General features: G+C 40.9%; 1 protein-coding gene across 3 annotated transcripts; it reads right to left on the reverse strand.

Moving 5' to 3' along the window:
• Window positions 1–1,382: 1,382 nt before the first annotated feature.
• bnc1 (basonuclin 1) lies at window positions 1,383–8,452 on the reverse strand. 3 transcript variants are annotated; one of them, XM_056766197.1, is made up of 5 exons: window positions 8,236–8,452; window positions 6,338–6,440; window positions 5,749–5,984; window positions 3,456–5,197; window positions 1,383–3,018 (listed from the first exon to the last, which is right to left on the reverse strand). In XM_056766197.1, exons 1-5 carry the CDS (start codon window positions 8,242–8,244, stop codon window positions 2,424–2,426), a joined length of 2,685 nt encoding a protein of 894 aa, XP_056622175.1. In that variant the 5' UTR covers window positions 8,245–8,452; the 3' UTR covers window positions 1,383–2,423. The 3 variants fall into 3 exon arrangements, with proteins under 3 accessions (XP_056622175.1, XP_056622177.1, XP_056622176.1); XM_056766199.1 differs by lacking the exons at window positions 6,338–6,440; window positions 8,236–8,452 and adding an exon at window positions 5,275–5,603 and having other exon boundaries at window positions 5,749–5,860; XM_056766198.1 differs by lacking the exons at window positions 6,338–6,440; window positions 8,236–8,452 and adding an exon at window positions 5,275–5,610 and having other exon boundaries at window positions 5,749–5,851.
• Between the last annotated feature and the right edge of the window lie 4,484 nt (window positions 8,453–12,936).

Genomic DNA, 12,936 nt, shown 5'->3' on the forward strand with positions numbered 1-12,936 from the left:
CGGTTTTCTGGGTTTTTTATAAACGCTGCAGCATCTGAAAGCCAGAGGGCGCTCTAACCCTAACTGCAAATTTATGGCATAAAAGTACCACAACACACGATGTTCCAGAAAATCCCTATGGGCATCTTTCTATTGCTGTTCTTCAAGTCTCTTCAGGTATTTTCATAAAAATAAATTATATTTATAATAATGATGTTTGACAGATGTTGCTTTTTCAAATGCAGGTTATAAGAAACTCAAATTCGCTCATATTAACCCAACTTGTGTTCTTGTGGAGATCGGTCTTGTGTGGCAGCCTAGGAAGGATGGACTTGCAGCAGAGACTTCTGGGAAGCGTTTTATCAACTAAACCTGACGCGCATATAAATCCTCCTCCTCCTTCACATTGTCACATCTTAAGATCATATTCAAACACGCATAAATGTAATAATTAATAATTATATTATGTGGCAGTCGTGACCTTATGATAAGAGAGTCGGATTTGTGACCAGAAGGTTGCTGGTTGGATTCTCAGGGCCAGCAGGTAACGACTGAGGTGCCCTTGAGCAAGGCACCTTACACCTTATCTGACAAATAGGTAATTTGCACATTTTTCACTTCACTTTCACATCTTTTAATTCCTCCGTCCTGACCCCTGGCATCCTGAAGGAGTGGAGCTAAGACGCAAGAAATGGAAGCAATGAAAGAAAACGAGGATGCACAAAGAAGAATTGAGAAGCACTCAATGTGGTCTTGAGTTTTGGAACCGGACGGTTATTGGTGACGTAGAGTGAGAACACTAGGACACAAGACACTGAACAAGACATATTGAGAAACAGCCAGGCACAATATCTCATTCCCATAATGACCAAACACTCTATCAAGAGGAGCGCAAATTAGCGCAGGGTTTAAGACATGCCGCAAATACCAGTAAAATGACGAAAGCAAACATTAGTAAATTGCGTTACGTGACTCATTTAAATACTCTCCACTCGTAGAGTTTAAGATCTGTTAAACATCTGCTGTCTGCGACTGCAAAGTGCTAATGAAACATTAATTCTAATGAACATATTAAGGACAATTTATGGTGTTTTTCGCAAATTCTTACTCGTAGTTAGGTATGAGGTGTACTCTGGAATGATTAAATGTGCTATGTATATACTGAAAATAACCATAGTATATATAATTTCATATTTGATGTAGTTGCAATTCATTCAATTTTGTGTTCTATATATTATTTTAGTTAAGTTTTTTGACTCCTGTCTGTTTTAATGTGTATAAAAAGTCCCAGATAGATAGATAGATAGATAGAATATTTTGAATATTTTGAATATTTTCTACAATTGTTTATTAACGTATACCAAACATTTTTTTAAACATGAATGAAGTGGTTATGGGTTTGACCAATATTATAACCTTGTTTACCGTGCTAAACAAAAAACATTGAAATCAATATAAAGGGTTAGGGTTATTTCTATTCAAAAGGTTTGTTTGAGCATGTGTAGGTCTTACTGAACTCCCTTTGCAACTATAGCTTCCACTAACAATAGCCAATCATAATTAGCATATCCTGCAAAACATGGTAGATAAGGACGAAGGCATTCCATGTACATTCGTTTGACCAAACTAACACATCATGTGCTTTATATAGCAAAGCAACATTATATTAAACTAGTGAGCATGTGTTACAAAATGTCAGACGGTCACACTTAAACTCTTAATACATTTATGTTTAGTAAAGGGTTAGATTTTTTGTTGTTTTGCAAATTGTCTTAGCTTATGAATCTTTGGTCTCCACAAGAATAATTATAGCAAAAAACACAATAACTGACTCAATAGGAACAAAAAACAACAGTAACAACATCAAAGGGCTTGACTGATTCTTTTGTAATAAGAAACCTGAACATCAAGCAAACACAAGTATGCTACTACAAGAAAATGTACTGAAGGACACGATGAGTCAAATAACTTTCACTCACCAATGCCATGTAATGGTCTATCAAAGGTCTTTTAGTGAATAAGTGCAGAGAAGAAATACAATAATGAGAGAAGGACTTTTAACAGCAATGAATGTTTTCAATCATCTCTTAAAAAGATGATCATAATTCAGTGTGTGCAGAACAATTACTTGTCACATCATAAACCATCATCATTTACATCTTTGTGTTGACAGACCTGTGACAACCATTGTGGAAATCATTTTTCAGTCATATTTCTTGCTCTATAAAAGTGAATAAATACAATGAAAGGATTGTAAGTAGTTTGTAAGATGAAGTCCACATCTCAAGATAACAAAGGTTTTTAATATAAATATGAATGTTTCTTTCCAGTTGTGTCCAGTACTCTTAAATGTGCAGTATACAGTACCAAATGCTGTTGATAGAAGTGAATCCTTGACTGTATATTTAGGTGTTTATGGCTTTGTGTGTGAAAACATGCTAGTCTTACTCCTGATTGAAGGAGGTATTTGTTGCGAGGTTCCGATGTAGATTTGGATTCTGGCTATGTCGATTGCGGCTTCTAACAGAGGAGAATGTTGTGTCGCATCCTGGAACTTTACACTTGTGGAGAAGTCGAAGGTGAACTGTTTTGTAATGAGCCCTGAATGTACCTTTGTTGCTGTAAACTTTCTGACAAAGATGACAGGTTATAGGTGATGAGCCGTGAGACTGATGACTGAGGCAGGGCAGAGATTCGGACGCTTGAGCGCTCAGCCCGTCACAGCTCTCGTCACTGTCGTCCAGAGGGAGCCCTTCCTCACTGCCTATATCTGAGTCCCAGGAAAAGTGAGTGCTTCCTCTGGTGCTTAAATCTAATACAGCTTCATCCTCCAGAGCGCCCTCTGCTGAATCTACTTCTCTCACCAGTGCTTTACTCATGGGGAACACCAAGCCTGTACGGTTGCTTCCTTTAAGAATGACCGACATCTGGCTCAGAGTCTCATGGTCAAGGAAGTCTAGACGATCTCTGCGGAAAGATGAGGCTCCCGAATGATCTTTGGTCAACAGCCTGTGGTGCAGATTCAGGTTTGCACTGTGTCTAGAAAAAACGTAAAAAAGTTTGAAAAAGGCAGACATGCATTTCTTTTAAATTTTGCGGCATTATTGAATGTATTGAAGCAAGGTTTATTTGTTTTGCGTTTACACAACCACCTATTTTACAATATGTACACAGATTCTAATGTAGTAATATAGTCAAAACTTATGCATACTGTGTGTTTGCCTGTGTTCATGTGGTTTCGAGCTGTGTATTACTAATAATAATAAATAAATAATAATAAATGCATGAAGCGTAAATTAAAAAAGACATTTCTAAACCCTTGGCCCAACATGATTTTTCATGTATTTATAGATATGTTTCTTTTAAATAAGTGCTCTGTGTGCTAGTTGGCTAATCCGTCTAACAGTTGTTTTTAGTCGAGACAAAATAACCACTTGTAGTAAACTACAAGTTCATTTTCACCGTAACCATCTTACCGATCTCTACTGCGTCGAGAAGGAAACGCAGCATTGCAGCCATCCACAGTGCACATGTGCATCTCTTTCAAGTGCACGTTTCTGTAGTGCATTTTCACACTGTAAGGGTTTTTGAATGTCTTGTTGCAGATCTCACACGAGTGAGACTGTTCTTCTCTATCATCTGAGCAGAAGGTCTCGGGGTCACTACAGCTGTCTATACAGTGTTCAGCATGGCTTACAGTGAAATTGCTCGGCTGGCTGCAGGGTCGGTCTGGCTGTGAACTACATGGTGGTTCTTCACATTTTGGAGATTTCTCTGTGGAGTTGTGAGTCGTTTTCAAATGTACGAGAGAAGAGGATGACGAGATGATGTAACTGTCCTTGTGAGTGAGAAATGCATCCAGTTCTGTGTTCTGTGCTTTGGGGATGGATCTAAGGGGTGTTGATCGGTTAAGAGTTTCACAGTCCACAGGTGTTTCACTACCCATGCTAACACCATGACAATTTTCTGCTTCTGTACAGGGATTAAGGGCTGGACTTCCCTCCGACGACACATCCTCTGCTGCTAGTTCATCCTTCTCTATCTTTATCGGCATGCTGGACTTTCTGGACTTCTTCTTGGGCGCTGGCTCTGAGCTCGTCTCCATGTGACATGCATTGGTGTCCACAGACGAGGACAGATATGGGAGTGATGGCAGGTTGCCCGGCGTGTGAGCCAGTTCCGCCGGTGTCACCAGGCTGCGGTAAAATGGAAGCACAGGCTGCACAGTCTTGAGGTTGGGGAAGAGGATTCCGCTCTGGCTGATGCCGGAGAAAGAGCTGTGCACTTTGGGCTCTGGGTTGCGGATTACAAAACTAGAGACGGTCCCCTGGCTCTCTGGCCCAGAAGTAAACTCTCTCTTGTCATTGTCAGCCTCATCCTCCTCCCTCGGGCTCAGGTCGCCCCGCAGGTCCTTGTCTCGATTATTGCGGTTCATTGGCATGTGGAGCCGTGGATTTGGATTTGCGCTGTGTCTGTTCCGACTACGCAGAGAGCTGAACACCATGTTACAGCCTTCAATGGTGCATTTGTGTTTGATCTTCAGGTGAACAGCATTGTAGTGTATCTTCAATGTGCCTTTATCATAGAAGGTTTTTTCACAGGCACTGCAGAATACACGACCTTTCTTCATGGTTCCACTCTTCTCTGCATACCTCATTTTGTTCTCTGGGGACATCTGTGTGGTTTCAGAAGTGATAGAGGGCGTGCAGGGGGTGGATGGTGAGGAGTTCCCACTCACATTGAACTCTTCCAATTCCATTTTTGTAGATTCTGTGTCCATCATCAGCCTGACTGGCCCAGCATTGAACGGAGCAGCGGCGTCAAGGCTTATTTCTGTTGTCTCGTGTTTGGTTTGTGACTCCTGGCAGCTGGAATCAGTGGCCGAGCTCAAGAATGGTGCCGGGACAGAATTCAGCAGTGGTAGCATAAGGGTCATACTGTTCACTAGCGTCTCGAAGTGGTGTCCGTTGCTACAGCTGGGTGCCTCGGCTTTAGCTGGGAGCCGCACAGAACGCTGCATGCTGCTTTCGATGAAACTGCGGATGTCAGAGTTGGTTCTGGTGGTTGGAACGATAACTGCCTGTCCCTCCTTATCCTGCAGAGCCATCAGCTCAACAATGGATTTCGTCTCCCCAAAACGCAGGAACTGCTGCAGCGTTACGATCTCCTCTTCAAAGGTCATTATGGCCCAGCGGTCCAATACCTTTCCGGCCACATCCTACACACACACAAAATGATATGTAGCTTACATTATGAATATTAAACGGACACTTTTTGCATTTGGACCCTTAATACCTGACTCGTGACAGACTGACAGAGTTGCTAAATAACAAGTCATCCGTACATCTAATGCATGTGGACTTAAGAGCTCTAATTACTGCAGCACAGTGACTCATTTCTCTTCATTTAGATGATGCGGGTTTCCCTGTCCGAGTGAGAGGGGAGGGAGGAGATCAGAGAAGAGCTGGGTGAGTCTTTCAGTCCGCCTGTAATCATTCTTGAGTGCCAGCAGGCTTTGAAAGTCCTACAGCAGCTTCATGTTGTAACCAGAATTAATATTTCATCATACAGCATTCATCTGGTGCTTCAACTTCACATTCTTCACCAGAGGAACTACCATGAACCTGAATACTTAATAAGCAAACAGAACGAAAAAAATCCTGGTGGGTCATAGTGGGCTTTGGAGGAAAAGTGTGTAAGCGTAGGTCATTAATTATATTCTCATGTCGAAATATGTTTACCAGTGAATGGAAGTAATAAGGAGCTCACCTGCAACACATAACCACGAATATAGTCCTGCAGAGTCCAGTCCAGCGCGTTCAGTATCTGAATGACCTCCTCCTGCTTAAGAACGCTGAAAAGTCTGTCCAACAAGATCTTCAGACGCACTGGGATTGCTTGAGTCCCATAAAGCATCAAACTGCAGATATCGAACACCACGTTGGAGTGAACGATCTCCACCTGACTTCCCTGATACATGTGATGAACCTTTAATTTACTAAGAGCTGTGAAACAAACAGAAGTAATCGTTTGATATGTTTTTTAAAGACGTTGTATATGTATTTCAATGTCAACTTTCTGTACAATGTTTGGTCATGTTTCCATGATTACAAACAATGTTGTAAAATGATCACAGTGTAAAAAAATTTTTTTAAACTGCCATCATTAACCTTAATCCATTTTCTCTGTGTCGTAAAGACTATGTTAGGAATCTATATTTGGGGGGAAATTAAATTGTTACTATAAAAGTATTTTTTTAGGCCAATGATTACTGAGCGAGAAATAAAAAGTGTTAGAACAGGTTTAAAAAAAGAAAATATTTTTTTGTGGTAAATATAACACTGGACGGGAAACTCACCGTGGGCAACCCAGCCATGCTTACAATGCTCACAAAGTCTGCGTCTCAGTTTACCTGGTTTAAAACTGTCGCAGTTGCAGTTCACAACCGTGCAGCAAATAGCCTGTCCAAAAAACACAATCATTATAAAATGATATTCAGACAAATTCAGTTTCCTCACTGCTGGAACACAGATGTAAAAGCATATACATAATTACAAATATATAGGCTACATGTGGGATCCAAAAGCCAGAGAGTATTTTCAGTTATGTTAGAAAAAAATCGTGACAACATATTTATTAATATGTCCTGTTAAGTCACTGACCATATTAACATATTTGGACACGTTCTCTAGATGCGCGGAAAACTCTGACATTCTGCTGGAGAATATGGATAATCGATTCCTTTTCAATTGAAGCATTTTAATTCGATTTTTAACAAGAAATGTAATTAAATTATATTAACACATAGATATTACACAGAAACCTTAATGATGATCAAACCCTAGATATCAACAGAATTTAAACAAAACCAAATGTTAAAAAAAGGAAAAGAAAGAAACTATCGTCCAGATCTGATTTTTCCTCTTAGAAGCGGTTGCTATTGCTGTAATTTAAATGATTTGACAAGGAAAGCACTAAACTGTAGTTGGCTACTTACACAAATAAAAAAGCAAGGTCTCTGAAAATTCACATTAAAACTTCCAGTGTTATGAATTTAATTTTTACAGTACAAAACATTGTTCAAAATAACCGAAAACATCAAACATTTTGTTTCTAAACAGAAATTATTATTTGTCTTTTTTAACTTTTTGCTGATTTGTTGCTGTATTTTTCAAGGTATGTATGTATTTTCAGATCAGATTATTTCACAGAAACATAAAATTATATACTACAAACATTAATTTATTTGTAACTGTGCAAATATATTTGAAGTTTTAAATAATAAAATGCTCAAAATATCTGCAAATGTTTTTTGAATGCTATTATCATAAAGTGTGGATAGCATTTATGTCCACATATACTCATTGTTTTTAAAATAAATCATTTAAGTTAAATTTGCTGCCAGATGTACAATGTGGAAATACGAGCAGTATTGTTGACATTAATATAAATAACAGGAATGATTTCACATCATTAGATATCACAGTTCAGGCCTGAAGCACCCAACAGCAGTGACAGATTATCACAAGTATAATGAACCACGCAAATAAACAAATACATATGCACATGTACACACCCGCTACACACACACACACACACACTCACACACAAAGGATTCACGGCCCAGGGCCATTAACTCTGTTTGCCCGCCCAGAAACAGAGTCTTAGTCCCACTGCGAGACACAAGCTCTTCACCGTTGGGACAGAGAGCTCCAGAATACTTTGACTGCCAGGAAGTGAAATTGCTTTAGTGGAATTTGTTGTCCATTAACAAACATCTTCCATTGAGTCTTTATGAATATGTCCTCCACTTCAACAGAAACACTGAAAGACTTTTCTTAATATCCCGTTTGTTTTCATTTTTTGCTCACGCACACGTATACTCAGCATGGCTAATTGTTGCATTATGGCCGTAACAGACCAACACTCCTGTCTTGAATCACATTCCACTGGCCAACCAGACGACACATTTTAATTCCACAATAAAGTTCTTGATAAAGAAGATCTAATGGGCAAATTAATACAATCACTGAAATCAAGGTTTTTAAAATCCACTTTATAAATACCTTCATATTTCTACATTTTGTCTATGAGTTAAGGTGAAAGTTTCTCAAAATGATATACGCACAGCTCAGAGCAAAGCAGTTCATGAAATGACCAACTTTCAAAGGAGATTTTCTCTAACTTTTAAAGTGTCTCTTATTAACAAACAATCTACATCTGGTCGTCTTACTTAATGTAAAGGAAAGTTCTTACCTCAGACATTTTGATCAGACTGAAGTTCCTGAGCAGTTAGCCATTCCAGCGGAATCTCCTGTCTGTACAAGTTCTACTGCGAGAGACCCATCACTCACACACACACACACACACACACTTTCTCCTGCAATCGACAGATGCACTGCTGTGTGTCCACAGGCCTGTGTGTGTGAGTGAGTGAGTGAGTGAGTGAGTGAGTGTCCGGGATGAGTGTGTGCCGGGCGCTGGAGAGAGGAATGAGACCCTCCCACCCGCCTCTCACCTTAGGAGCTCTAACACACACACTCCCCTCCCCCACCGGGTGGCGGGCCAGTCCCCTCACAGCTGGCTGGAAGAGGGCATGACACGTGTCTCACACAGAGATTTGATCAAAAGGAATCACAAAAGCTAGAAGCTCCTAATGCAGTCAGGAGAGACAGTCTCTCTAGCTCACCTCTCTCTCCCAGCAGTTGAGTAATGCATTAAATCAATGCAGCCCGGCACAAGACACACTCAGGCACTGAATACTGTGTGTCTGATCAAATCCTGCAAAGCCGTTTGCTCGCCACTCTCTTCTACCTTCTATTAAAATAACTTGTCAAAGGTCTTTTTCAAATACAGAAACTTTCATTTCTTTTTTTCCAAATACGTGTTTGTCTTTTCTGAATCTGCTCAAGCATCAAACATGTTAAATAATGTAAATAAATTTCTATAGTACCTCATACTGAAGTCACTATGTTAAGAAATGCACTGTTTGTGGAAATAAACCATTGTCTCTACGGTGCTGATGAGGTGCTATTAAATTGAGGTTTAAATAAAAAACTTTTTAATACATCAATTACACAGCAGGTAAAAACATGCTGCATGTTTAATCCATTACCGAGCAGGTTTTAACAGGTTTTTGCCTGTTTAGCTCTCAGAGATATGAACATCACTGCTCCGTGACTACAAATTTACAAGCTAAACGACAGGAGCTGTTACTGTGTAACTAATAAAGCTTGAAATATTCAGTTAAATCTGTATTACTTACAGGAGATCAAAGCTTTATTTGTAAGAGGCAAATTTTATGAAGTCACACATGGGAAGTTCTCGCTCGTCCAGGGAGACCCAGAGGATGCTTATCAAATCAACATGCGGAAATTGGCTGGATTGCAGCGCTGCTGTTTGTAAGATTTGAAGCTTTTTAAAAGGCAGAATCCGTTTTGCTGGTTCTTCAGCCTCAGGCTGTGGTCTGCCGTCTGACACTGAGCACGGGTTCATACTGGTAGATTCCTCTTGGCCAACAGGGACTAACGCATGCACTTCTGCCATCAATCCTATGTACTGGTTGTCGATTTAAGTGATGAATAATATAATTAAGTGTTTAAATATAGACAGACATAAAGGGAAAATTAGAATAACTGCTCACTGTTCATCTCTTTTTTTCTATTCTGCTTAACCAGGACACGGTTAAGAAAGGAACTTATGAGTTATATTTATATAAATATATACAGTATATATATAAAGAGCTTAGGGGTGTTGTGTTCAAATATATCAAATATAGAGCACTTGTGTACCTAACTCAACAAAGCATGTGAAATAAGTTTTCTGGATGAATAGTATGTTAATGAGGATCATTTTAATCCAAAACGATACGAGTAAAAGCTTTGTGCCTGCAGAGAGTACTTCAAAAAACTGCTGAGAGCGGCTTCTATCTCATAGTGCCTCTAAAAATATTGTCTTTGAACAAGCTGTAGGCCATGTCAGGCATGAGAAGTCCTCCTATTCTAACCTAACTTTCAGAGAGATGTTACGTCAGATGGTTGTGGAGGAGCAGGGTGACTTCTGACCTCTCATCTCTCTGCTCACAGAGGAACAGAAATGGGCTCCAGGCGAAGCACTGACAGATGTGTGTAGAGACAGAACCCCAAATCTTCATCCAAAGCCCAACTCTAAGTGAACGCTTTCTTTAAGATCAACAGTACACAGTGTATGTGAGTGTGTTTATGTGTGTTTGTCAGGTCGCAAGAGAGAATTAATAAAATGTAGCACATATCAGTTCCAGTCTAAAGTGTGTGTGTTTGTGTCTCATCACCAGTCTGCTATTGATCAGTTCAGTCCACATTAAGGAGAGATGCTTTTATGATAATCTGCTGTTGTCTATGTAATAGCTACATTAGACACGCTGCTGCACATCGGACACCTGTTTGGTCTCTTTAGAATTACCGTTTGCATTACAACACAGTTTAATGGCCTTTTAAAAGGGGAGGGGGTTGGAAAACTTTCCAGAAGTTAGAGAGCACTTCAGAAAGCCATCAGTAGATGAATGATAGAGTGATAGATGAACCATCACAGTGTAGGTGGGACACATGTGCTGCCCAAAGCACACTGACAATACTTACGCTGTCTTTCTTCCATCGTTTCATTTGTCAACGAGAATTGAAACTCTGTGCTCGTAAACAATGAACCGGTTTCTAAACTATAAAACAAAGAAAACAAGCAGAATATTTAAACCTACATATCACAAGTATGTTTAAAGAGAGAAAGAATAAAGAGAGATCTCGTGTCTATACAGAAAATGTAGAGGGAAAAGATGTGAGAAATTGAGAAATGGAAACAGGCACCTGGACTCCATCAGTTTCAGCAGTGTAAATATCCTCTGCATTCCTGCTGCCATGCTGGCCTGAGAGGTCAGAGGTCATGATGACAAACGCATGACCCAGGAGCCCTGTGAAGAAGCTTCTGGAATCTTTCAGCAGGGACAGCGTTCAGTATCACCAGGCAAACACTGCACACCCATGCGTCCAGTGGTGCACACACACACACACACACACACACACACACCAGTCAGTGTCGCTTTCACTCACAATCCACCCTCTTATTTGTCTGTGTGTGTGTCTGTTACGTGTCTGTTACGTGTGTGACAAAACATTTTTCTCCAACAAAATGTAGATAATGACAAAAACCTGACCAGCAGGTGTAACCCATCACACACACAAAGGATCAGGGTAGATTGCAGGGTACCTTTATAAAAGTGTGTGGACGTGGGCTGCTCTATGTCAGTATGGGGGTGTATTTGGTGTTTCGTGCCTCTGTCCTCTAGACTCTTCATTAAACTCACTTCACTGCTTGATTCTTCTATACCACTCCTGACCCTTTTCCTCCCTCCACCTGCTGACACACACTACGAGAGAGACAATCTTCACAAAATGAGTGCGTGTGTGTGGTTGTGTACGTGTGTGTGCGAGTGAGCGAGGGAGAGAGACAAAAGGATGTAGATTGTGTGGAAGAATCTACATCACCTTTTCTATATTCTTCTTTTTCACAGTTAGGGTTAGTTTGTTTTTTATGTCCAGTTTGTGGTTCCGGTCTTCTCTAAAAGTAGAAACAGTAGAAACATTTAAGGGGTTTTGTAGAAGCTGAAGACACAATGCTGGGTTATCTGTGGTAGTTATCTCTTGATCACAAACGCAGGCATGCGCAGCCCCAGGCAGCTGATGTATGTTGGGGCTTGCAGGTGTGAAAGTTTCTCTCTGTCGTGAGATGTCCACGCCATTATTCAACATACCCGTGTGTTCCTGTAAAAACCTTCCCTTCACTTTTGTCACGACCAATTAGCTGCACGCACACGGCCATCAAAAGATCATTTACTGTGTGCGATTGCACACTTTGTGCCTGACGGTTGCCTTTAAGGGCTGAGGGGGTGACAGAGAGGGCGAGGGGTGTCGGGGTGGAATTAGAAAAGCATGTGGTGTCTGAATTAACTGTGAGACAAATTCACATGCTTCCTGCCACACTGCAGATGCCACAGCAGACTCCATCACACACACACCACACACAAAAACACACACACAAACACACACACACATGCCTCCCATGAGACATGATTCACCTGAAGGAGCCAAGTGCTGCCAGATGTGTGTGTGTGTGTGTGTGGTTGTGAAACAGCCAGGAAGCCATGGACACACAAGTACACAATCATATAGCAACACACATGCACACAAACTAACCCTGTCTCACTGACACTGTACACAGCATATGCTTCCAGTCAAGGGTGGAAAACGCAGGCACCAGCACATGCCAAAAGTCTTTCAAGCATCAGACTCCAGCTTAGTGCACTGATCCCGCTAGTCAGCAGATACATGTCACCGTCCAACAAGTCAAGGCTGGTTTAACTATAAAACAGCTTAGGGACCTTGTCCAGACACCCAACCCTGGCTAACAAAATACACCTTTCTGTATCACTCCCAGAATACAACACTCAAAACGAGAGAAGATTTCATGTGTCGCACCTGAACACGTTCTGAAAGAGAAAAGAAGGAATGTTTGGAGGACATTTGTAGCTTTACATGAGTGGGAAATAAAGGCAGGCGGGGTGTAGATCGGGTGCAGCGTCACACTCGCTGGTGCCTCACAGATGGACAAGAAGTGCAGGAGCTGGAATGTGGATGTTGCACAATGAGTTGATTGTTTAGCGGTGATACGTGTCTGAGCCAAAGACACACCTGCCCAAACGCCGCCGCAGCGCTGACACAACTAGAGCAACGTCTATCAGCAGTCTCACACACACAAAAGCCATTTACTCCCATACTGATGTCCCACCCTGAGGATTTTCCAAGATCCCGCTCGTGTCTGCATAAAACATCTTTGAGCTCGAGAACAGTTACGATCACTCACCCTTCTCATCTTTGTTTTTCTGCATCATACAGAATGTAAACACACACACTGTAAAACTTTTCTTCC

This window comes from Triplophysa dalaica, chromosome 14 (assembly GCF_015846415.1).
Source record: "Triplophysa dalaica isolate WHDGS20190420 chromosome 14, ASM1584641v1, whole genome shotgun sequence".
Classification (NCBI taxonomy): Eukaryota; Metazoa; Chordata; class Actinopteri; order Cypriniformes; family Nemacheilidae; genus Triplophysa; species Triplophysa dalaica.